The sequence below is a fragment of the Pelmatolapia mariae genome, linkage group LG3_W (genome assembly GCF_036321145.2).
Source record: "Pelmatolapia mariae isolate MD_Pm_ZW linkage group LG3_W, Pm_UMD_F_2, whole genome shotgun sequence".
NCBI classification, from domain to species: Eukaryota; Metazoa; Chordata; class Actinopteri; order Cichliformes; family Cichlidae; genus Pelmatolapia; species Pelmatolapia mariae.
The window spans coordinates 91,986,998-92,014,201 of record NC_086229.1 but is presented as its reverse complement, the minus strand read 5'-3'; the positions used below and the strand labels follow the sequence as shown (position 1 = coordinate 92,014,201).

The 27,204-nt window shown below is 38.8% G+C and overlaps 1 protein-coding gene across 1 annotated transcript in view; it reads left to right on the top strand.

Annotated features, from left to right (window-relative positions):
• Window positions 1-1,204: 1,204 nt before the first annotated feature.
• Window positions 1,205-27,204, top strand: part of afap1 (actin filament associated protein 1) — a 92,601-nt gene continuing 66,601 nt past the window's right edge. Inside the window, exon 1 of the mRNA XM_063470282.1 lies at window positions 1,205-1,288. Coding sequence (XP_063326352.1) covers window positions 1,264-1,288 — 25 coding nt within the window. The 5' untranslated portion in view covers window positions 1,205-1,263. The remainder of the gene's footprint in view (window positions 1,289-27,204) is intronic.

Genomic DNA, 27,204 nt, shown 5'->3' with positions numbered 1-27,204 from the left:
CTCCATCCTTAGTGTTCAGCCTCACATTCAACTCACTATATGCTCTTTCTTTTGTCTTTGCCACTTCTCTCTTTGCTGTATGCCTTGCCTTCGAGTACTCCTGTCTACTTTCTCGGACAATCCTACTGCTAAGGTATTACTTTGAATGCCTGCATTTCTTCATTCCACCATCAAATTTTCTTGTCTTCTTTTTTCTGTTCAGAGGATTTTCTTTCTTGACAGTTTCCCTCATCACTTCTGCTGTACTTTCCCAGTCATTTGGCAATTCTTCCACCTTGACACTTTTTACTCAGCTCCTCCCTGAACTCTGTGCAACATCTTTCCTTCAACTTCAACCATTTAATCGCTGCCTTCACTCTCCTCCTCTTCTTGACTTTGAAAGTCATGCTACAGATTAACTTCCAGTGCGCTCTAGCTACATTCTCCCCTTTGATTTCCAACTATAAACTCACAATTCCATCTGACGCTCTCTTTGACTCCACAAACCTATTCACATGTTCTTCTTTCAAGATGACTCCTACTCTATTTCTCTTCCTATCTACACCATGACGTAAGGCAAAGGAACGTAGTTAAAGCTATGACTGTAAAAAAAAAAGACTATAAATGGTAAATAACTATAAATATTGTCTCTTTTTCTTACGTTTAAAAAAGGAATATTATAGAATTATTTTCCCCTTTAAAAATTGTCTCATTTCCAGAAATGGACCTGAGAGCTGATGATGAATAAAAAACTGTCAGAAACACAAGCTTTATAAAATACATGGTATTGTTTTGCTAAAGGCTGAATAATTTTCCTAAACGTATTTTTTGTTTTTGAGATGAAGTCCCACAGAGTTAAATACTTTCTAGTTATTTATCTATGTTTTAAGGTTAAACATTAAAAAAAACTGTGAATGTAACTGAGCCCTATAGTTTCATAGTTTGTGTGGGCAAAGAGCAGCAGATTTTTTTAGGGGTTTTTTTTTTTTTTTTTTTTTTTTAGGTGTGCTTTGGTGCTCCAGTGTGTTGCGACTGTATATGTCAAACAGCTTTCACTTGCTTTCACACACTGGCTACACAACACGTTCTACAATGGGTCCTCCAGGCCCACATGGCCACGAGACCCGCCTCCCGCGATACAGCCTACGATTGGACGGCGCTCCTATCACTCACTTGCTGTCAGAACAGGGTGGAGGAGACGGAGAGGGGGTGCTTGACGGGTGCACCCGCCCTTCCTTTATTGTGACCGGCTGGAGAGGAGTTATCCATGTTGTCCGTTGAAACATGGATAAGGAGAAAAACGACAAAGGTAAGCTGCTGTCTGGATTCAAACGGCCTCTGGTCGTAGACCTTATTTAACAAGTTGCTCGCAGTTCGTCTGGGTGTGTTGCTGAATTCATTCAAAAAATTGATGGAAGCTGTGTGCTGGGCTTTATTTACTGCCTACATTTTTAAATAGCGGTTTAATGACACTAAATTCCTATTGGTTCGTTTGTGATTTTTACTGTCCCCAACTCTCTGTAGTTGTACCTTTTAGTAGTCTTTTGGTGTGTGTGTGTGTGTGTGTGTGTGTGTGTGTGTGTGTGTGTGTGTGTGTGTGTGTGTGTGTGATACTGTGTAGTGACCACGCTGTCTTCAGTTGCATCTACTCTCTTTGATATTTTCATTTCATTTTCCTATTTAGACATTTTAGTGTATTTTCTTTAAAGTATTTGTTACATGTTTTGTATTATTGGTAAATATTAAAGGACATTAGAATAAAGCTACAAAGGGCCATGTGGTAACACAGACGAAGACAGGAAAAGGAGGAGGCAGGGAGAAAGAGGTGTGATTAATTGGTAGACCTTGGGTGTGTGATGCCTGTGTTTGGATACTGCAGGCTGCTCTCAGCATCAGCAGCCCTGCAGGAGGAGGAGGAGGAGGAGGAAGGAGGGGTGAAGAGGGGACCAGCTGGGAGCATGGATCTCTGTCAGCTTTCCCAGCTGTGACTTCCAGACAAGTGGTCCTCATTGAAATGAAAAGAGCAAAGAGAGGCCAGTTAACAGACTGAGTCATTAAATTAAGACTTCTCAACATGAAAAAAAAAAACGCACGAGAAAAAGTCGTTTAAGGCAACGTTACTGTTTTTTAATCCACTTTTGATCGATTAGAATGACATATCCAAAGAAAAAAAAGTTTATGTTTATCAATTTTTTTATGGTTATATGCCATCTAGAATCCAAACATATCAAAGGTGATTTCCATATTTGTTTCAAATTTTGAACACATTTGTTTCAAGAGGGTTAAGACATTTTGCTAGTGTTGCCTCATGTCTTAAAGAGAGGCACAGGCATCAGCTGATCTGGCAACCCCCACCCGGATGCAGTTATTCAAATACAACAGAGCAATTAGACAGATGAAACATCAGATGAAGAATAATTAGGGTGGAACAGTTAATAGGATTAACTGGTGCAAGTCAGCTTGCACCAGAGATGACTTCTAATAAAAATTATCCCTTTAATCACCTTTGAAAATGTTGAAATCGTAGTGATCAGTTACTCAGCCAGTTAGAATAAACCCCAAATCAGCTGTTTTGTATATTAATGTTCATTTAATGAAGTCCTCTAAAATTTTTACTTTTTTACTATTTTTTACTTTGTTCCTCAACAAACAAATCTTTATGATGACGGATTCAAAGATATACTTCAAATGAGAAGCACTGTTTCTGTGTCTTTGTGTATGAAAAGGTGTAACCATTTTACACACATTCATGTTCACATTACACATACATTTGAACAGTCACCACATGGTTTAAGTTTTAAGAATTTCACAATTTTTAACTTATTTTTTTACTTCTAATCTGGCGTGTCTTTATCATTCTGTGCCATTAACTGAGGGTGAAAGAAAGTCAGAACAAATGACAGAGAGAGGAGAATATTTCCAGATATTATTACATCCAAAGAACCATGATAGACATAAAAGGCCCCAAGTAGTTGCTGTGAACAGGGGTTGTGGCCAGTAATTCCTTGCCTTTTCTGTCATTTCCATGTTAATTTCTATGTTTACAATTAAAAGCCCCCCCTATTATTTATAATACTATTAATTCCACAGCTCAAAATCCTATTTAGTAGTAATTTGTTAGTAATTGAGTTATTTAGGTTTGTGAGTTATAAGTAGATCAGTGTTTACAAATAACAGAAATCATATTAAATAACAACCAGTATAAATAGCTGATGATTATATGAGCAGCACCATATACAGGATGGGGCCATTGCCATTCTGTCTTTCCTGTCAGTTAGTCGTATAATAAGTCCTATTATATATGTTTTCTTTAAAATTCTCAGCTGTAATTGTACCAAGTTTGATGCGGGCCTGTGAATAAACACCTTTTTTCCTTAATGGTAATTTTAGATAATCAATGACAGCCTTAGCACTGTTAATCCAATTTATATGATTCATCTGAGACACAGCAGCTTATAAGCGTGGCTGGTCAGAGGGGATTGTCAGTTGACACAGTCTACAAGCTGTGTACTTTAGACTGCTTTTCCAGTCTGTGTATAACTGACAGTTTGGTACCCATTTGATATTCAAATAGACACATATGCTGTGGTACCTAAAATTTTTAATATCAGTAACCCAGTAACCTTTCAGATAGCAGGCATCATGCTGGCCTATACAGACATTTCTGACTTCTGTTTTGTTTGTGGGTTATTCATGTACAGTTATTCCCAGACTCTTTCTTTCTTTTTTTAAACCCCTGTTTGTATCTCTATCTGTCTGATTTTTGTTATGTCCTGGATTAGTTCAAAGGGCAGACCAGCTTCCCCACAGCCAGTTACTGTGTGACAACAGACAAAAGCAGGCAAACAAACTGTAAACATCCTGTAGACTTGTAGACTGAATGGAGCTTTGAGCCAACAATGTGACCTGCACATGCGGAGGAAAGGTGAGAAGTGAGATTTGTAGCACACACTTTGTAGTTTCACTGGAGAGCTTCTGTCTGGGTTAACAGTTTCACAGTGTACATCAGTGTTGATAACTAGATTATTTTCTACAGTTTTAGAATTCCTACAACAAATCTTACTAATGACTGGAAAAAGCTATTGTATAATGGCAGAAAGAACCTTAGTGAACTGGTATACCAGTTCTCACCACTTGTTATGACTAAAACAAAGCAGCGTCTGAGAAACTTGTCAAAGTTTGCCTTAAGTCAGTGAGGTGTTTACAGTTAATGATTTATATTTGTTTTGTTGCTTCAGTTGAATATGTTCTATGGCTTAAAATATAGTCATTAAAGAATAGGAGTAAGGCTTCAGTCTTAGAAACCAGTCAGCAACTACGAGTCGCTAGGAAAAAAATGTCCTCTCCGTTGTTGGTAGTCGCTAAGTGAAACTGGTCACAACCCTCACTCATGCAAGATGTGAGTAAGGGTTAAGGCAACTGAGAAGGAATTTCTAATTGCTCACCTTTATGTGAGCAATTTCACATTGCAACTGTCAGCAGTCACTCACCAACCAGCTGGGGGCAGCAGCTGGTCTCTAAACCTGTGAATGAATCTTCACCCAGTTTGGTTCAGGCACAAGGTCACGATTTACTTACTGGTTGGGTTAGGCATTAAACCCTACATCGTTAGAGTTTAAAGACCAAATCATTCTTCATTTACTTACATAGTTATAAATGCAGCTGCCTGTAAGCTGCAAGGATTGATAAACATTGTTCAGTTTTCCTCTTTTGTCCATTGTCCAGACTGCTGAGACTATAGCTTAACAGAAACCTGACTCTGGCATGAAAGGCATGACGACAACAACAACAGAAAACAAATGAAAGAAATAGTAGTCACCAGTACTGATGGTGTATGTGTGAATGAGTGAACAGTATTCTGCCAGACTGGTGAAAAAAAAGAGTTCCAGTGGGACAGAGGAAGAGCAAATATTGATCATTCAGAAATACAGAGCCCAGGTGTCTCCATTTACACTGATGCTATGTTCCCCCAACTACTGGAACAGCCTGAAGAAACACACATAAACAGGACAGAGCAAGAGGCAGTAGTGTAAGGACTCTTGACTGATGACTAATTAAGTATTACCTTAATCCAACGTAGTGTTTTTGTTGGTTTTTAAAATTCCTTTACATGCAAGTTCAAAGGACCCATTAGTCCTTCGCTGGATGAGGTACAAATACTGCCACCTCTTCAACGTCCTAATGCAGATTTTGCCATTCTGCTGTTATCTCTCAGCAGCCCCTATCTGAATCATTCAGAGGCTTAATTATAGCTTGAACTATTCCTTTGCTCACTTCTAAGAATGCATTCTTCACAAGATGTAACTTAAAAAGTCCAGTATAGCAAAATTCCAATGAGGAAAAGTTCAATATAATATACATCATCTTTGGCATATCTTTTCAAACACTATGGTTCATATATTTATTCCTATTTACACTCACTGGTTTTGAGTCTTAATTACCTCAGCTCTGTTAATGCTGTTGGTTCTGCTCGTGACATCATCACTATTGGAGATCTGGGTCTGTTTGGGTGTGTGTGTTGAGGTGTAACAATGCAAGATATAATTCAAGCATGCACGATACATATTTATCTTGTTACAGGACTCAAACCACTGCTTTATTTATTTATTTTGGGTTTCCTTGATCAGGTAAAAGTCATTTTCTAAGTAATCGGTGTGCCCTCCTTGTTTAACTTTGAACAGCTGTGTTTCTTTTGACCTCTCTTCTTCTTCTTCATCCTCAGCACAATTTCCTTTGTCCTCTCTTTTGTCCATTTCCTCCTTTTGTCGGTTCTCTCTCTCTTAAACCCCCCAACCCCCACCTTTGGTATGTGTACCGTACTGTGCTTAGCTTTAGGCCAACATTTCCAGTCTGCTCCCTATCTCCAGTGTCTCTCTCAGTTTGTATAAATCTCTGTCTTCAATCCTGCCTGCAGGTGGTGACTCTACACTTAAAAGTCATGAGGAGAAAAAGAAAAGATGAAATATTTGCTCTGCAGTGTGTGTCTGTGTGTGTAGTGAATCACAACCTGCTAATGGGCTCAACAAACAAAGAGTCAGTTATAGTCAATGACTGGATCTTGAATCTGAATCTGAATAAGCTGCTAATAAGCTCTTAGAGCAGAACAATACGTCTAAATAATTGTTTCCAACCCGAGGAGGCATCCACAGAGCACAGCTGCCTTCCTGCCTCACTCTCTCCTGATGTCTGCTTCTTCTGGCCTGTCAGCGCTTGTGAGAAGACTAAAAAGAAATGAAAGAAATGCACGATTGTAATGCCTGTGCTACGCAGATAGACTGCCTAATTTCAAGTCGGGACACGGCCGGGATCTGCAGCTCACAAGTAATGTGTTTGGATAATTCAGTGTCTGTCAATATGAGCCCAGAAAGCCATCATTCCTTTTCATTGCTTTGGTGGTGGTTGCTGGTGGAGGTTTGTAGCAAAACTGAAACATCTATTTATTTGACAACCAGATGTTTTCCAGATATTCAATTTCAATTCTATTTGTGGAGGAAGAGTCGTGTATGTTCACAGCGTTGTACAGTGCCATGAAAAAGTATTTGTCCCTTCCTGAGAGCCATAGTTGCCTATATTCTTCACCTTATCCCTGCATGAATGATTCAAGCAATCTATCTGCAATCACACTTAAACAGGCACATACACAAATGCTTACATTAACATTTGTTCCAAATGCACTCATTTACGTGACCACGCACATAAACTGAAATCCTATATTTTCCACCAACTCTTTAAGTAGTGATAAAGAAATATAGAAAATAAAAAAAAAGTGTGTGGCACCTGAGATGATCATCTTCTAGGTGAGCGATTGAAGCAACTACGAGTGAGATTGGAGATCTATGACCAGAGCCATTTACCAAGTGGCTCTGGTGAATCTGAGCCCTAGAATATCAGGTTAATTAGTGATGGGCCATGAATGTGAGGCTGATAAAGTGCTTAGAGTGTATACACTAAAGCACTATTAGGAATATATGGTGAAGTCTGATGTATAGTGTTTTGTCAGTTCAGTTCAATTCATTTCAATTCAGTTTTTATTCATACAGCACCAAATCACAGCAACAGTCACCTCAAGGCGCTTTATATTGTAAGGTAGAAGCTACAATTATACATACAGAGAAAAACCCAACAATCATATGACCCCCTATGAGCAAGCACTTTGGTGACAGTGGGAAGGAAAAACGTCTGGCAGAACCAGGCTCAGGGAGGGGCCGCCATCTGCTGCGACCTGTTGAGGAGAGAGAAGGAAGACAGGATAAAAGACATGCTGTGGAAGAGAGCCAGAGATTAATAACAAGTATGATTCAGTGCAGAGAGGTCTATTGACACATAGTGAGTGAAGAAGAAATACTCAATGCATCACGGGAATCCCCCAGCATCCTACACCTATTGCAGCATAACTAAGGGAGGATTCAGGGTCACCTGATCCAGCCCTAACTATATGCTTTAGCAAAAAGGAAAGTTTTAAGCCTAATCTTAAAAGTAGAGATAATGTCTGTCTGCTGAAAACTCTGCCTCCCATTCTTCTTTTAAATACTCTAGGAACAACAAGTAAGCCTGCCGTGTGAGAGTGAAGTGCCCTAATGGGGTGATATGGTACTCTAAGGTCATTAAGATAAGATGGGCCCTGATTATTTAAGACCTTGTATGTGAGGAGCAGGATTCTGAATTCTGGATTTAACAGGGAGCCACTGAAGGGAAGCCAATATAGGAGAAATCTGCTCTGTCAGTAGTCTTGTTACAGCATTTTGGATTAAGAAGGCTTTTAAGGGAGTTTTTAGGACATCCTGATAATAATGAATTACAGTAGTCCGCCCTAGCAGTAATAAATGCACAAGCTAGTTTCTCAGCGTTACTCTGAGACAGGATATTTCTAATTTTAGAGATAGAAAAGTGCTATATAATGGCCAGTTCATTGCATATTTGTTTTGGTGTTATTCATATCCATATTAAATTATAAAGTTCAGTGTGAAGTTTTCTATGTTTGGTCAATAACTCTAACCAAATGTGATGTAAGTGCAACAGCTGGTTGAACCAACATGAATAAATGCTACAATCATCATTTTTGATTTAACTTGCCGTATTTAATTTACTAGAACAGTAAATCCATTAATAAAGTAGCTTTTATAAATTTTATTTTAAATCGCAGAGCTCTTTTTAATCCTGTCTTTTAAAGATTTCAGTATATTTATGAATTAATTGATTATTTTAAAGATGTTGTTCCCTTTAGGGGTCACCACAGTGGATCATCTGTCCCCATCTCACCCTGTGCTTAGCATCTTCCTTTGTAACACCAAATCTTCCTTTACTACAACCATGAATCCTCTCTGTGGTCTTCCTCTTTTCCTCCTGTCTGGGAGCTCTATATTTAGCATCCTTTGTCCTGTATATAGGCAGTATAGCCACTATCCCTCCTCTAAATCACCCCAGTCTCGCCTTTTAACTTTGTCTGTAAACTGCTCAACCTGAGTTGTCTCTCTGATGTTGTATCTCATGTCATGTTCATTTTGGTCACTACCAGTGGAAATTGAAGAAGTCACTTGGATGAGTGACAAAATGTTTCTACCACTGAAAACACTACGTTTGATTTTTTTTTTCTGAGTTTTTCTGATTTTCTTACCTGGATGATTGAGAATGCAGCTTTCTTTACAAACTCAGTGATGCTGGAAAAACTGTTCATGTATTTATTACATCTAGATTAAACTAGTGAAATTCAGTATTTGATAAAGCATATAGTTAAGGTTGGATCGGGTGACTGTGAACCCTCCCTTCGTAATGCTGCAATGAGTTGAGGCTGCTTCTCATGATATACTGAGCATTTCGTCTTCACTTACATCTTTTTAACTCTGTGTTTGTACAACACTTTGCATTTAATCATTGGATATGATTACTTTCTAGCTTCTATCATGTCCAATCAGTTGCAGCAGATGGCTGCCCCTCCCTGAGCCTGGTTCTGCCAGCAGTTTGTTCCTGTAAAAGGGAGTTTTTCCTTCCCACTGTCTCCAAGTGCTTGCTCATAGGTGGTTGTCTGATCGTTGGACTTCTTTCTCTATTATTGTAGGGTCTCTAGCCTACAATATAAAGAGCCTTGATGTAGCTGTCAGTGCTTTTACTACAGCTCTGCACATCACCCCTGTTCTTGTACCAGTACGCTTCTCCCTCATTTCTTAGAAATCCTCTCAGTCTCCAAGTTTGTATTAAACAGTCTGAATAAAAAGTCCTCTGCACCCTTTCCAGGACAACTCCATACATCCACAGGTATCTGGTCTAACTGCTTTAACACTCTTCATCCTCTTCATAGCTGCCCTCACTTCATTCTTACTAATCCTCTGAGAAGTGAATATAGTAAAAGCATTTATATCTATACATGAACTATGTTTATGATTTATAAAAAATGTAGATGTTGTTGCGCAAGATTTTTAATCCCGAAGAATCTTTCAAATGCCGTATGAAGATAAATAGTAGCTTCAGGTGATAAAGACTGTCTAAGTCAACATTTGCTCAAGTGTAATAGAGTTGCATGTATGTGTAATAAGTCAGCATGTCAGTGAACCAGGTTAGGGGGAGTTCTTCTCCATTAATATGTCAGATGCTATCCAGATTGTGCTGCAGGGTACGTACAAGAAAAGCATTAGTGAGAAATACTGGAAAGGGGAGGGTTTCATCCTATGTGTGAGTGTGTGTTTGTGTAAAAGCAGAATATGTGAAGGGTTTTAACAGATGAAAAACTGCTGGTGTGAGTCACAGTCTTAGGGGGTATGATGTGTCTATGACTGTGTAGTCTTCCCACAGTTCAGCAAGGTTGGCACACAGGAGTGCCTTTGTCTTAATCTTCCTCTGTCTTTCTCATCCACTCTATAAAATCTGCCCATCAGAAGTCCTCGCAGACTACCAAGATTTCCATTCAGTCTCTTTGCCTGTGACCTCTTTTCACGTTTACTTCTACTCTTTCTAGTCCACTTAAGTCTTACATTGTGAATTTTTTAGGTGCTGTGTATAGTATTTTAGAGATAATGCATATGAACCACAATAAAAAAAAGAGTCCATCCAAAACAGACTAATATTTAGACAAGCTTGATAAATCTCTACAGTATCATGGTAATTTTGGGCTCTTGATGATTTCTTTGAACTTTGAACCATTGTGGAATAGTTGTACAGCATATACTAATGACTTTAATGCATGCATAAATGTAAAGACTTTTAAAAACAAGAATTAGGCAAACAAGTTAAAATAAATTTTATGAAATAGAAATAGACATAAATCCCAACTAATATTTGGTTAAATGTCCTTGTACTCTACAGTTCCAATTATGAGAAACTGTTGCTGGCAGCCATCACTTGCTAGTCAGGAAAGGTTTCTTAATCAAGTACTAGATCACGCTTTCCTTTGGGATCAAATACTTAATTCGCTCTATGGCAGGCAAATCAATTTATAACTTTTATTTAATGTGTGTGTTATTTTTTAAATTGGTTGATATTCTATTTCCATTTGATATTCAATTTCTCTACATTATATGGAAGAGGGCCACCAGAAAAAAAGTGGGCACGTCTTTTTTTCTTCTCTTCCAGAATTCTAAAACAACTCAGAGTTCTGAGAAAAAAATTATTCTGAGAAAAAAGTCAGAATTCTGACTGTTTCTTCAGAATTTTGACTTTTTTCTCAGAATTCTGACTTTTGCATTGCACTTCTCACAAGAGGAAGAGGAAGTCTGCGGCTAATAATGCAGGCGAATGTGAGGCAGAGAGAAAAGCAAAGTTAGCACAAAGAATACATGTTGCAAAAGGAACACAAAACCGGGACCATGACACGCTGAGGTGTCATCGTTACTGGTGATGACCATACCCGTAATCTTAACTATATGCTATTAGAATATCCTTGTTTTACATTGTTCTCCCAAGTCTTTTTAGTGAAGGGACAAGGCCTAGAGTTGTGGCTAATACTGATGATGGCTTTAGACCTCAGAGGGTTAATGAATCTTCTTGTACACAAACCTTCCCTTACTAGAAAATCCAGGAAGGACATGTAAAGGGCATCTAGCACATGACTAAAACTTTCTGTTTTGAACTGTTTTTCAACCAAAATGAGATGTTTTAAAAATGCAGTTCCAATTGCTGTACAAAGAATAAATGGGCAGGATCAGCTTTGTTATTAGAGTCTGATCACAGATAAAGGCTGTTTATTAAAAAGCCTGCAGGGGCAAGACTATGGAAAAAAGTAACTCTAGTCCCCCACAGAGAATGTAGACTAAGCCTCAACTCAGACTGAGAGTCAAAGAGACAGAGTATGGATGCACACACAAATCTTAGCTCATACCTATCTCCTTTGCATTCCTTTAGACCACATGCAGATGGAACAAGACATGTCTTTCCTAAGCCTGGAGTGTACTGACTGGATGGAATGTGATCCAGCAGATTCATGCTGTGTTCAAGACGTCTTCCAGTTCACTTCTACATGGGGATGAAATGCAGGAGATTCTCATGAGAACACAGACTATATTTAAAAAGAATGCACATAGAGCGTGCCTTGATTGTGGTGTGGGGATGTTTGTGTGTGTGTGTGTGTGTGTGTGTGTGTGTGTGTGTGTGTGTGTGTGTGTGTGTGTGTGTGTGTGTGTGTGTGTGTGTGTGTGTGTGTGTGTGTTGCGCCCCTCTGCAGCCCCTAATCTCATTGCAGTGGCATTTTTTTTTTACTGTTATTTTTTATTGAAACATAAGTGACCCTGGGGCTAGAGAAGAAGGCCACAGATTGTGCCTCGTCTAGCTCCTCAGTCTGACACACAAAGTTTCAGGATGTATAAAACTGAAATCAGTTAGATAATTTAAACAGAAGCTCTTTATTTACTCACGATCGCCCTTTCAGGATTCTTCAGCTATTTTGATTAACCTGAGAAAGGCAGCAATCAGTTTCCTAAATGTTTCTGGACAAAAAAGATACCAGCAGGTGGTTAACTTAGTTTAACATGAACCTCACCAGGAATTGGAAAATTTCTTGATTTTTCTTGGGCCCTGTCATGCCCTATAAAGCAGAGGTCCTTATGCTTTTTCAGCTCAGGACCAAACAGGTTTTTCATTTATCTTCCAAAACAATGCAAAGAGCCTCCAAGATAACTTAAAAAAACAAACAAAAAAAAACAGTGGGGAGCTTTTTTTGTCCAGGTCTGGGACACACTGAGGTTACAGACAGTAATGAATTACTTAATTCCTTATAAAACACACAAGATTCATTTCAGTTCATATCAATACACACATAATGCAACATTTTCAAAGACATTCGGTTATTTCTTCTTCTTTTTTCCTGGAGTCTGTTGCTTCTGTAGCTGAAGTCCTTCTCTGGAAACTCTGATGCGTTCCTTGAACAGTAGATGCCGATCAGTACTGTTAGTGTTGTATTCCTCCTTTTGCAGAGGTCGATTCCCACTTCCAATTCAGGTGAATTTGTCATTTAATAAATTATTTTTCACAGGCAGCCTTCTTAAATTCAAAACTGAATACTGCAGAACTTTTTTTAAATACCTTTTGAATAACTTAAGTCCCAACCCAGTTTTACTCTGTTGCAATCACCACAAGGTCGACAGGAATACACAGACACACAGGGTTATCATTTTTACATTCAGACATTGTTACTGTGCTCCTCATTTCAATTACTGATTCAGAAAGAAAACAACATGCTAATAAGAAAGTGAGAAATCGTATTAAAAGTGCAAGAAACAAAACAAAACCAATAAAACACTGCCACTGCAAAGTGATTAGGGGCTGCAGAAGGGTGTGTGTGTGTGTGTGTGTGTGTGTGTGTGTGTGTGTGTGTGTGTGTGTGTGTGTGTGTGTGTGTGTGTGTGTAGTGGGACTAACAGTAGGCAGGAAGATGATGTAGGAAAAGGGAAATTTTCAGTCAAAGAAGTGTTACAATTGCTGTAGGTCGAAATATCACTTCCTACTGTGATGACTCACTAATTACATTTCACCGGTTGTCTAAATAAATGAGTCAGCCCTCTCTCTACCAGTGGTTTCATTGTTTTTGGTTGATGTAGTAGGCATCACTAAAAACACTAAATAGTAGTACAGTGCTTTTATTGGCAAATAAGGTATGAATTTGAAACAGATGTAGAGTAAAGCGTATAATAGCTGTAGTAGGTATTTCATTTGATAAATATTCAATAAAATTAGAAATAGAATTTATGCAAAAAATTATTTTTAATTGCAACATTAGTGTGATCTGCCATTGGTGTGGTCTGCTCTGCCTCCTATCTTTTTGTTCATGCCACTGCCTCCAAACCATACATCATTGCAGCAGATCTCACTACCATCTTGTAAACCTTCCCTTTCATTCTTCTGCTATCCATCTGTCTTAAATCACCCCCAACAACGATCTCTACCTACTCCACCCTGCATGTTTAGTCTTCTTTGCTTCTTTTATACACCATCCAATATGGATGGCTACGCACAGGTATTTGAAACTCACCTATCTGCTTATTTCCACTGCTCTTTAGATTGCATTAGTTATTGTTAAAATACGCTAGCTGTGACTGTGTTTATGACTTAGTGCATTGTTAATAGATTACCCACAGGATTTTCCCTTCCCACTGATGCATTATTGCAATTGTGCTGTCACTTGGGCTTTGTTTTTTGATCTTACAAACATTTTGCACATATAAAACATATCTGCCCAGCCGATAATCTATATTGCACATAAAACATGTTGTAAATGCTGTAGGGTTAGGGTCATCCTGCATCTAATGGTAAGATGCAATTAACGTGATAAAACAGTATTAGGTAGGTTTTTTATTTTTTTTATAGAAGGATCATGGTTTGTATTTTTGTGGACACCAATTTCTTTTTTTAAACTTGCTGAATTGTTTCATTTTTTAAGGATTTACGAATAGGTTGTGGTTTGGGCTAAATGGTACTTGTTTAAACAATAACTTTGCACACTGAAAAATGACAAGCTGGAAGTGGCAGACACCTCTCACTAATGTCCTAGCAACCATTCACCAGGCTGTACCAACTTCTTTTTTGTGTAAATGCACAATTGCAATGGTATGCCTACTACTAACTCTAACACTACTGAGTCTGTTAACTTTAGTGGCAAAGTAAACTGGTTACTAGACTGCTGTAGAGAATTGCACTGCAAGGTCAGAATACATATTTGCAGTGGGAGAGGAAGTCCTGAAATAACAAAAATTACCAAGAAATGATGATGACTATGTCTACTGTCCTTATCATCTTGAACAAATAATGATGTATATCATTAAATACACCATTAAATACACCTCCTTTCCATTCATTTGTTCATTTAATTCAATTCAGTTTTATTTCTCTAGCACCAAATTGCAACAACACTCATCTCAAAGTATGCATTGTAAAGATCTATGTATGTAACATGAACAGTGGTGAACCATGTAGTTTTCACTGCATACAGAGTGTCTGAAAAAGTAGCAGGTTCAGATGAAAGCAGTCCATCCCAGTGGGCCATATGTGTAAATGAGAAAAGTGTGTGTGATTGTCCAAGGTCTGATCCTGACCTGGTCTCTCTACCATCTCAGAGAGAGACCCCAGATGTGTTGGGTGCCACTATGAGCCCAACAGCCCATTAGAAATAGATGTGACGAGGTAATGACGCACACACAATCAAACAAGTGTTTCTACTGTATGATTCAATACTCCCTCAAAAATGATTTTTTAGAGCTTATCAATTCTCAAGGCCATTATTTGTAAGTACATAGTTCTTTTTTTCTCCTTCTTTCTTTCAACACTTTGTATTGGCCATGTGTGTCTTTTCGGCAAATTCAGTAGATGTTAATTGGCAGGACCTGGCATTTCTTTCCATTGTGTGTGTGTGTGTGTGTGTGTGTGTGTGTGTGTGTGTGTGTGTGTGTGTGTGTGTGTGTGTGTGTGTGTGTGCATATGTTTCTGTCTTTCGACTACTATTGGTATATGTGTGTCTTTAGCTGGCAGGCCTGTTGAAGTCATTACTTATACGAGGCCCGCATGCTAACTGTGAGGCTGAAAGTCAATTTCACGCAAAGTTTCCATTCTGTTATTATTGTAACCCACTGCATTCCTCCTCTCTCTTCATGCAAATGTCAGCTATTTTGGGGCTCCCTTCACCATATTTACCCTGAAAATCAGTGTATCACCCCCTAACAAAATAAATTAAAAAATAAGAGGTAGAAAAAAGAGAAAGCAGGAAAAAATCATTGGATACACCTGTGGTATTCTCATCTTGTTTTTTGTAGTGTGTGCTTAGTATTTCTGAAAATACACTGCTCAAAAGAATGCATCCGATCTCAAATCAAGATATAGATAGAAAAACAGCTAATGTACCACCGAAAACGTGATCACCAGCGTCTACTCCCCGGACTTTCAGTTTGTGACTGTTGCAGGCTCATATTTCTGCTGTGGGAGTTTAGTGTCATACTGCTAACTGCTGTTTACATACTACCTGATGCTAGCATAGTGCAGATATCGGGCACATGTATGAGAGAGCACATAACTGGAGGCTGCTTACATTATAGCTGTGGACTTACTTATTCAAGGACAGGGCTCTCTAAATTTCCCCTGGTGTTCAACCAGAGGAGCAATACAGGGTTAGAGTTAGAGCACAAAAGCACTAACTCTCCTTGGTCAGTCTGACCATATGTCCCCGCTTCTAGCATACACCCCACTCAGGAAAAGGGCTCCCACTAATTAAGATTACAAAACCATGGCCTGAAGCTAACTCTCACCAGCTGCAGGAATGTTTCCAAAAAACAAATTGTATAATTTTTAACCACTAGAGGACTACACAGCTGCAGATTTGGGCTACACCAAATTCTCCGTGGAGCCAATGTGAAGAGAGGCATATTTGAGGATAAGCCAGCTTACAGCCTGAGGAGAGAAGACCACCTAAGCAGCAAAAACAACACACAGGTATGGTGAAGGATCCACCACATCGCTGGCTACAAGTCTGGCAACCTTTCAGCTACTGAGGGCAACGCCTTGCTGGCAGAAGAGTTAAAGCTGTTCTTTGCCCACTTTGAGGCTGTCTCAGCAGCACTCCATCACCCACACCAGTCTGAAGCTCCAACACATTTATGATGATGGAGTGTGTAGTAAGCCGAATACTGAGCACAGAGAACACAAGGAAAGCTGCTGGACCTGATAGTGAGGCTGGATGGGTGCTGAAAGACTGTGCAGACCATCTGGCTAGGGAATTGACCATGATTGTCAACCACGATCCTTGGACAAACATCAGTTTGTCTGTAGCACCAACAAATCTAAAGAGGATGCTATTGCCTCTCTCCATTCTGCTCTGGTCCACCTGGAGCACCAAGAGGTGTATACAAGGCTGCTCTTTGTGGATTGTAGCTCAGTCTTTAACACCACCCTTCCACCATAGACTGGTGTCCATGATCAGAGCCTCTATGCTGTCCTTTGAGCCCGCCATTCCTAGCCACTGGTTGGATTTCTTGATTTCTTCATCCACTTCCTCTAAATGTTGGTAGTACATCCCATATTGTCCATAATAGTAATAGCATGTGGGTTTTTTTTTGTGGAGCAGTTCATTTTAGGGGGGGGATTTTCCTTATGTATTCGCAGATGCTCAGTGCTTCATCTTGAATTGTGGTATGGACACTCACTAATCCTTAAGTAGGCTCTCTTTCCTTTGTTTATAGCACCTCAGGGTGCTTTAGGTGGCGACCTCCATGCATTATGAGGAGTTTTCGCATGTCAACATCACTATCTCCCTCTGTGGCTACCTTAATATTCCAGCTAGGTATCTGGTGATTTGTAGGGTATATGTATTGATGACTTCTTATTTCTACCATTCAGCTGGCCTCTCAGTACCTGTCTTACCTTTTGGAGGTATTTGGCGGTGGCAGTGGTCTTTGTGCATCTTTATGACCGCTGCCATTGGCCTATGACGGTCCTATAGATCTCCTTTTCTGCCTTCTGCCAACTCCATCCCTTCAGTCTGGATCACTTACCCTCTCTTTGCACCTATTAGGTCACACTTACCCAGTCCTGATGTCCTCGCTGTAGATCCAGGTGAGTTGGATAAATGAGTTAATGTGTCAAGCTGTTCTCTTGAAGTAAGAGGGCTTTCTGTAAGAGGGCTACAGATGCAGTGGAGGAAGCACACTTGGAGGCAGGAATTTTAATCACCGGATATGTAATTTATTTACAAATGCTGACAACAAGGCTGCTCAGGTTGGTGGTATGGACAACAACAGACTAAAAGTATACAAAAACAAACTTAAAACAGCTGAGAAGAAACTCAGAAATTAATTGAAACAAAAAACAAAGCTATGCCAATGGCAACTGGGCTATTAGCCAGCACTTGAGTGTTACAGTGCCACCTTAAACTCTCCCTCGGGACTTCAGCTAAGGCTTATAAAGCTTAAACCGCTCCCCAGATTAAAGAATGCAAGGATTTATCAATGAATTCACTTAATAGATATTTTTACACAAAGCATGACAATATTTTATTTACCACTTCTGAGGCTTTTACAAATAACCACAAGTACACAAGATTGTTTACAATGTTTAAAAGAGTGATCATGACCATCATTAGATAACTGTCATAGCTGTGTTATGTTAAAGTGGTTATTGAGCTATTAAATTCATAAACAATGCTTTTAAAGCCTGTATTTGCAATGCAACAGTTTTCATTAGCAACTGAGTGAAACCAGAGTACCACTGAGCCGAGGGCAGTTAGAAATATCATAATGCCAGTGTCTGTGAAGGTTCTCAGTCATCCAGGTCATCACAGTCTAAGGAATTTGGAAAGACAAGCATTTGGACTTCTTAAAGTTTCTTCTTTAAGGCCATTTGACCTTAGTAAATCACATGATAGGTTGGGGTTAGGTTTCACAATGGGTTCACCCAAAACCTTGGCTGATTGTGACCCACACCCATTTTCACACCTTGGCTCGTGTGATTAGGTAGAGGAATTAATAGGGGGTCTACGACCTCCTTGGGGACACTCCCATAGGGCTTAAATCTAGGACTCTCCACCAATGACTCTTAGAACTGAAGAGGTTTCTCGGATGAGAGGTGAAAAGTCCCGACACTTTTCTTTCCAAGTCATAATGTCAGTGTTTGCAAAGTGATGATCTTGTAATGGTGCCCATTTAAACTGAGATGCAGTCACTTACTTAGAAACATATGATAAAACAGTATACATAATCAATACCAAGAATCTCTAAATTTAAGTAAAGTAAATGATTTGGGGCAATCAGCTAAATTCAATCAAATGGTAATGAGATGGCAAGAATTTGCAGCAGATATAATGTGAAATGATCTCATCTCCTTTCACGTACCCACGTTCTTTCACCCTTAGCTGGAGAAACGTTCTTGGGTTGTTTAGACTACCATTCTGCATCCTTGTGATTATGTGGTTTTTAAAAGCTGCAGTGCGGTCTTTGTCATGCACTCTGTCCTTCTGTCTATGGCAAGACATATGAAACTCATCACCGTTTTCATTACCTCATCATCTTCTCTCTAATACTCCTTTTGCCTCTCATTAGGTTGTAAATCTGAGGCTGAGCTCTCAGGATTTACTGCATAATTTGCGTCTTCGAAAATATGTGTTTCCTTTGGCGGTGTGTCTTCACCTCAAATTCTTGCCAAGGAGGAAAATAACAAAATCTTTTCAATGTTTGGACTTGTTTTCTCAGTGTTGGCTTTTCAAATGGAGTTACCATGGTGTTAAAATCACCTACTGAAAGTAACCTGCCAGGCTGTCTCATAGTGAACCTCGCGTGTCACGTCATTATCTTAAACCCTTCCTATCCTTTGAACCTACAAGACATCTAGCTATGTTAGTTCATAAATATGTACTCTGTGAAATGTTATATCCTCCATGGTAATTATCTATTGCACTGGATTTATTGCAAGCATTGGCGGAGCAGCAATGGAATCAATTTTCAAAATAAAAACAGGTCTGTTTTTCCAACATATTCAACTCATATTGAAAGAGGTTCTGTCAGAAAGACATATTTTGTTTGTACCAATGCAGTATGCCATCCATCAGCTCTCCACCATTCATAAGGGTTCTGTGGGTTAAACAAGTTGGCTTGGACAGCTTGACAAACCCCTGTCCATAGAGCAGACATGATGTGTTTGACACACAGGGCATATCCACAGGGAGGCATACTGATCAGATGCCTAAACTACTGTTTGTGTCTGTGTCACAAAGGAGATGGTGATTTATAATTGATTACTTTGCTACTTTATTGTTAATACAGATAACTGAAATATTTTACTATGAGAATGTATGTTTTTTCACTACAGTTCATCCAAGCATGGTGCATTTGGTTAAACTCTTGAATCAGCTATTTATGAAACTTGTTTTTGTTTTGTACTTTAGAACTAAAGGAGACTACAGCGAGGCCTCTGCAATAGCAAGAATATAGGCATTTAAGCTTTTAATCAGATAGAGTTTCTTGGCTGAACATGGTTGATTTTCCTTACACGAATCATGGCTTTGGCTTTGTCCTTACATGGTTTCAGCTCCTTTGTGGGTTTTTTTTAGCTACTTTCTTTGATACTTCAAGAACATGTGGTACCTGTGCAGTTATGTACGTGTTTTATATTACACTGGTTTCCAGTGTATGCCATGTTTGAGATTAGATCTAAGCTTCAAACTAATGTTTGTTTTCTTACTATTTCTTGGAAGAGACCAAAAGGAGAGTGTGTACAGAAGAAAAAAAGGCTAAATGTCTGTGAGAGGTTTGTGTGCTCCCACCATATCTGTCGACTGCCTAAAAACGTGATTTCTAAAGGGGTTTTTTTTTGTTTTTATTTTGTTTTAAGGTTTTTTCAGTTGCACATTAACTGACTTAATGGTGCAGTGTGCACAAAAACAGAGCTCATGGAAACTGCATTTTGAAACCAGTTTCTACAGTGCTGAAAATTCACTCTTTTGGCATTTGTATAAACAAGGGGAAAAAACATCTTGAAGTTGCTGGTCAAAGACAGAATTAGGGTTCATCTTCTTTGGAAAATAAATGTGTTACAATCTCTATGAGAAGCAGAAAAAAAGTCAGTTTGCTGATCTGGAGCATGCATCTTTGTGTTAATACAATGCCAAAATCTTTGGTACATGCCAACAAATTCAGCCCAAAGGTCAAACCATGCAATGCTAAGAGAAATTACAAAAAACCCAAGAGCTGCATTTCAGACTCTACAGCCCTCACTTAACATGTTAAAAGTACAATTAGAAAAAGTTGCATCTGAACAAATGGACAGATGAGGCCAATGTTAAGTTGTTTGCCCATACATATTTGGTAAAAACCAAAAAAGTCAAATGTGAGGACATCCGTCCCATATCTAAAGGTTTGAATTAAATTAGGTCATGCATCAGGACAATGATCCCATACACAACACCAAACCTGTAGTGGGATGGCTTAAAAAGAAAGAATCAATGAAGTGGACTTACCCTATGAAGTTTGTGCTGTAATGAGCCTGTTTTTTACTTGCCAAAAGAATATTAGCTGGAGTATTATTTCATAACTTGTCAGCCCCTCTTTCCAATCCAAATATGGTCACATCTGATCTGGATTTTATTAGCAAGTACTAGCATACTTCTGCTGTTACCTTTAGGGGTTTCCTCAGTGGGTGATCTGCCTCCATCTCAGCCTATCCATAGCATCCTTTTCTGTCACACTGCATGTCTCCCTAACTACATCATCTGTGATCTTCCTCTTTTCCTCATTCCTGGCTAGGCCTGTGCGATATGACCAAAATCTCATATCCCGATATAAGACATCTATTGTCCCGATAATGATATGTGTGTGAAGTGTTTCCAGCTGGGCGTCGTGTACCTGGAGTCCAGTGTTTTAACCGATGCATGAAACCATACACTTTTAGACATAAGTTGTAACGGCCGCCGTTTTCTTTGTGAGTATTTATTACACAGCGTGCTGCGGGGAAAAGCCTGTTCTAACGTTTGAGTCTAAGGTTTATTTTTTTAGCACCTGACGGCCCTTTTTTGCTTCTCATACGTAAATACTCTGCATACCTTTTCACGTGATTCAGTTTATTTTGAAAAGTCTCAACAGGATCTTGAGCTTTACTGTGAAAGGTTTATGTAGAAAATAAATAAGCGGACACGCGATGGTTTTACCGTCGTTGTTGCTAATGACAACGCATAAAAACAGGTGCTTGTCCATCCGTAGTGTGGTTATATTAAATATAAGAGAAAGAGAGAACTTTAAGAAATTAATATAGCCACTGTCACTACCCGATCCGTACCGGAAACCCGATCGGTACCACGCATGTGCAAAAGGCCTCTACTTCCGCTCGAAGCATTTTACGATAGTTACGGGTCAGAGTATCTGTGAAGATGTTAAGAATAATAAGTATCTCTTAAAATGTTTGCAATAATGAAACATTTCAATATAATGTAGACAAAAACGAAAAATAAAAAGGTAGTTACGGATCAGGACTCCCCAATCCTTTTTTTTTTTTTTTTTTTTTTAAACCTGTCCCGTTTGGTTCTTTTGCCATCAGAATTATTGTCTAAAGGCGAAGAAAGATGCCCAACGGATTTACTTTACCAAATGGACCATCCCAGCCTTGCCGTAATGGTCCATTTGATTTACCTTTTATTGTTTATTTTATTTTATTTTTTTATTTTTACTTGCTAGATACGGGACAGGGGAAAAGAAAAGGGAGAAAGAAAGAGGGAAAAAAAAAAAAACAGCGGAGAAGAGGGACGGGGATAAAGGGCAAAAAACAAAAACCAACAAAATAAGCAGACAAAAAATACATATATCGATCACCTGGATCACCTGTTGAGAAAAAAAAAGAAAACAAGCAGAAGAAAACGAGAGTAATAGAATAAACAACATCACAATGATATATGGGAACATAACACTAAATACTTAATATTAAGCATTATTGTGCAGCACGTAAGATCGACAGCGCACAGTGTGCTTTGAGGTAGGAGCCAAAAAGGGTGTAGTTTGTGTGAGGACTCCCCAATCCTTACTGCGCATGTGCAGATGTTTTCTTATTCTTCTGTTTCGCCTTGTAATCGGAAGGTTGCCGGTTCAAGCCCCAGCTTGGACAGTCTCGGTCGTTGTGTCCTTGGGCAAGACACTTCACCCGTTGCCTACTGGTGGTGGTCAGAGGGCCGGGTGGCACCAGTGTCCGGCAGCCTCGCCTCTGTCAGTGCGCCCCAGGGTGGCTGTGGCTACGATGTAGCTTGCCATCACCAGTGTGTGAATGTGTGCGTGAATGGGTGGATGACTGGATGTGTAAAGCGCTTTGGGGTCCTTAGGGACTAGTAAAGCGCTATACAAATACAGGCCATTTACATTTTCCATTTATGAACTAACGTCATTACAAACGCGTGTTAACTTTGATTTAGTGATAGTCGAGTGTGTTTATGCTTGTCTGTGTGGAGAGGATTTTTGGAATAGTGATGATGATGTCTGCTATCACTATCAATTGTCAGTAAACACTTAATCTGGCTGATGAATCTTCACGTGACATATTACTAAGTCAGTATTATTAAGTCTTAATCGCCCATCTTATTTTACATCGCTGTTGTTCAATCGGGGGACGCTCTCTGTTGAGGAGAAAAGCATGAATTTGTTTGTATACGGATTATCCATTGTTTAAATGTCCCGGGCAGTCGAAAAGGAGGCAGAGCTGTTGAGAAATGCTAGGAACTAACTGGACGCTAACCGTGTCATTCAAATACATAACTTTACTAAGGCTATCCCTCAAAACATTTTATGTACAGCATATTTTCAAAACCCTGACTATAGATCCCTTGACCTCCCTAAACTCTTAGTAAATGGACACAACATTACAGCTAAGAGTCTAAAAAAACTCCCAAATTAGGGAATTATTTACTAATGCTTTTTTCCCATATAGATCCAATCCAAATTCCCTCTCACATCTGTTCTCCGGTGACCAAAAGAAAGAGATCAGAAAAAATTACCTAAAAATTCCCATTCCTTCCAAAGCTAAGGAGGTCCACCACAAAATCCTCTCTGGTGTTTACCCTTCCAAAGAATTTCTCAGACGTTGCTTTGCTATTGATAATAATTCTTGCTTTTTTTTGCGATGGGGATATTGAATCAACAGAACATTTATTTTATGAGTGTATATTCTGTAAAGCCCTCTGGATCAATGTGCACTACTGGCTTTTCCCAAAGATTCCAAACTTACTTGAATTGAATTGAATCATAAAAATGATATTATCTTTGGATCTCTAAGAAAAGAAAAGAAGCTTGAAAATGTTTTAAATGTAATAATTATTATGGGTAAATTCTTCATTCACAAATGTTCTTTTCTGAAAACAAAGCCGTCCTTTTATACTCTTCACAAAGAACTCTGCCTCTTCTTCTCATCTATAAAGTTTATGGACAAAAAACAAGCTCTGGATCTGTATCATATGATTAATGAACTAAATCTGTTAGAAAAACCCCTAAGGTATAATCTCTTTTATGTCTTTTAGTTATCTTTTTTTTGTTTTTGTTTTTTGTTTGTTTGTTTTCTTTGCTTTTGCTTGGGATTTGTTTTTGTTTTTGTTTGATTTATGTATTTATTTATTTATTTATTCATTTGTTGTTGTTTGTACTTCCTGTTCATTATCTATCTTCTATATGTTGGAATACAGCCTGTTCTGATACTATTTCAAGTTGGAAAAAACAAATCTTTGTAGAGATTGCCATATTTGTTGTACATTATATTTTTGTGCAATAAAAAAAACCCAAAACATAACTGTCGCAATGTTGGCAAAGAGAGGAAGTGATGTAAGATTTGCACATGCGTGGTACCGATCGGGTTTCTGGTACGGATCGGGTAGTGACAGCCACTACGGTGACCATCAAAACCATGAAAAAATATTGCCGTAAACAGTTTATTTTGCGACACCACGAAACAAACGATAGCGTAAAATGAAACGATAGACGTTTTTATATTGTCATCCGATATATATCGTTATATCGAACAGCCCTATTCCTGGCAGCTCCATCTTTAACATCCTTTGGCCAGTATATCCATTATCCCTCCTCTGCACATGTCCACATCATCTAAACATGTTTCTCTATACTAATTTCTAATCCTGCCCATCATGGTTTTCTCAGAGAAAACCTCAACACCTTAAGCTCTGCCTTGTGTGTGGTTTTTTTTCAGCATCACCATGTTGAAATGTACCACTTCCTTCTCACTCTTGCTGCTGTCCGTCTGTCACAAATCACTCCTAACACTTTCAATACTGCTGGCTCCTTGAACTAGCTTCAACAACTCTTTTGCATAGCTTCATCATATGGCGTATAACCTTTATCCCTCTGTATTTGCTGCATTCTTCATAGCTGTCCTTCATAAAGTACTCTAACACACTATTCTACATTTGTTCATCATATTTAATTTTTTTTCCAAAAAATTCTCTTTATCCTATATGTAGGGTTAGGGTAAGGTTAGAGTTAGCATCTATGATGACTTAGACCTTAAAGGGTTAAAGTGTGTCTAATAACATATACTTTAATTTACAAATTAGAAGCATCATTGTACATGTCATGTTTATCTTACAATGTTTATAGTCAGAATGTGGGTAATTTTATTAAATTTGAATGGTATCATTTGGTATCATGACCTATTGGTATGAAAAATGCTTATGTGCTTGTATGAACTCTGGAACCTGGTTTCCAGACAGGAAATACAACTGGAATTTGGCTAAGTGCTGGCTGGCTGGATGGAGCCTGCTCTGATTATTTAGACCCCAACAGAATGCCCTCTAGCTCACACACAGAATTACTTTGGTTGGTTTCGAGCTGTTCAATTTTCTACCTGCATGCCAATCAGTGCTCTTTGCCAGCATGATGAGTAATCCTGGGTATAAAGGTCAAAATGTCCTGCACGCGTTTCATATATCTCTCTCCAATCTCCAAACACACACACACACACACACACACACAATTATTTCCAGCAACGTCTGCACTATAAATACCATATGACAGTAAGCTGAAGAAGCATGATGAAACCTAACTCTGCTCTGTGTCCCACCTGCTCCACCCTTAATTCTCCTCTTGCACTCAGTGGAAAGAAATGAAGTCATTTCACTTCATTCCCTCTCTGGGATCACCCACCACATTGTTGGAGCATATGGCTTTTATATTGGACTGGTGTGATTCCTTGTGCATGATGGATAGTGTTGCATGTATGCTGCACTGTAAAAAAAAATCTCTTTTTTTAATAATCCAAATTAGCATCAAGGGAAAAGCAAATTTGTTCAATGTAAGGCCTTAATAACAATATAAGGACTGGTTCCTTTGGAGCAGGGAGTTTTTGTTTCCTGCTGTCCCCAAGTGCTTGTTCATAGGGTGGTGTTGTCGTTGATTGTTGGGGGGTTTTTTTTCTCTTATTGGAGGGTCTTTAATTTATAACATAAAGTTGCTGTGATTTGGCACTATATAATGAAAATCAAATTTAATGCTGGGGCCCACACTGGATTGCCCACTGTGCGCTGTGTGAGCAAATGGTAAGTTCACTGAGTTTACTGCACTTTTGGCCGTACTATAAGTTTTTAAATCATGTTAGTGGCATTTAAAATAAAATAAAGTGTTAAAATAAAGTGAGTTCTTCATTCATACTTAAGTTTTTATTCAAAAGAAAGCTGGATATTTAGATTATATTTACAGAACGGAATTAATTCTAATAGCCACACTGTTTCAATATTGCAAATAATCCAAACTTTAGGGGAGCCCAATCCATGACTGATGGTGTTCTTGTGTGCATTGGCAGTGTTTGGGATCGTAGTCACACTGAAAAATGACACCATTGTCAATCAGATGCTTTCCAGATGGTATTCCATGGAGAATGATGATGGTTTTTTTTTAAAACTATAACAGAACCTCTACTGTGTTTTACAGACAATTGTAGATGCTCCCTGTTCAACCTCCCCCCGATCTCCTTCATAGATAGTAACCAAAAATGTCAAATTTGGATACATTGCTCCATAACCCCCTTTGCTGCTGATTTTTAGTCCAGTTCTTCTGTAATTTGGCACAACTCGGCCTTTCCTCCCTGTTTCCATTCCTTAAGAACTGTTTCTTGACAGCCTGTTTTTAAGGACATGACTTTCAGATACTGTTTAAATGTCTAGATAATATTAGGCCTGCAACTTGTTCTGTTGTAGATCAAGCCAAGATATGCCATGTTTCAGCTAATATTTCCTGGGAATCACCTTGTTGACGCAAAAATATTATTTTATTCCAGTCAAACTCAGTTATCAGTTAAGTTTTTTGTATATTCAGCTAAAGAAATTGCAAGAAATTATGTGGTTTTGTGACAAACTGTTATTAACAAATTGCCTTATGATACAAATTAAAATGGATTATTTGCTCAACTGTTTGTTATGTGTTGACAAAATCTTCGTCTCTTAATTTAAGAGATGAACTTTCCCTTTTTCATCTTTGAATGACACACAGGTCGGTGTTGTGTGGCTTAGGAAAAAAATCCTCTGAAAATGTTCGAGACTGGACTGGAAATTACTGAAAAAGCAGTCAATGCCCAAGGAAAAGTGTGGAAAACTATTGCTCAAGACCGCTAATTAGAAGACAGTCTGGCTCTTGGGAAGCAAAATATAAAGAAACAAGAACTGGCCTAAGATTTTTGCACAACACTGTACCTAGCCTTGAATAAACTCATACTTCTTGCCATAAGTCGTATTACTTCTGTAGATCACAGAATGCATGTAATAAATGCACATGTACAGCAGAAAACCTAAAGCTCAGAAATCAAGTATGTTTGGTGTCCAGGCCTGAGCAGGAAGCCCCATCCACTCTTCGTTCCAGGTCATCCTTCACCGAACCATCTGGCCTTTCAGAATTCATGTGTGAACACACGCATGTGTAAGTGTGTGTGTGTGTGTGTGTGTGTAGACATACAAGTACATCTGCTGCCATTTGCAACAACCCCCAGATTTTTATTGTGTGCGTTTGCATGTGTATTTGGTTAGCTCCATTAAAAATGTATGAGCAAGTGGACAAACAGCCCAACAGAAAGGGGATTATGGGTGGAGGATGCTGACTCACAATGACTACATTTACATCAACATTAAACAAGCAAAACATGTGTGAATATTATGATTTCTCAGAACAGTTCAGTAGAGGAAATCCAGTCTGATCTGACAACTGGCTGAAGGGGTGCCACTATACGCATTATTTTATAATGTCATGAAACATTCAGATGCAAATACCACAATGTCTGTTATCATAATGTGATGACTGCTGA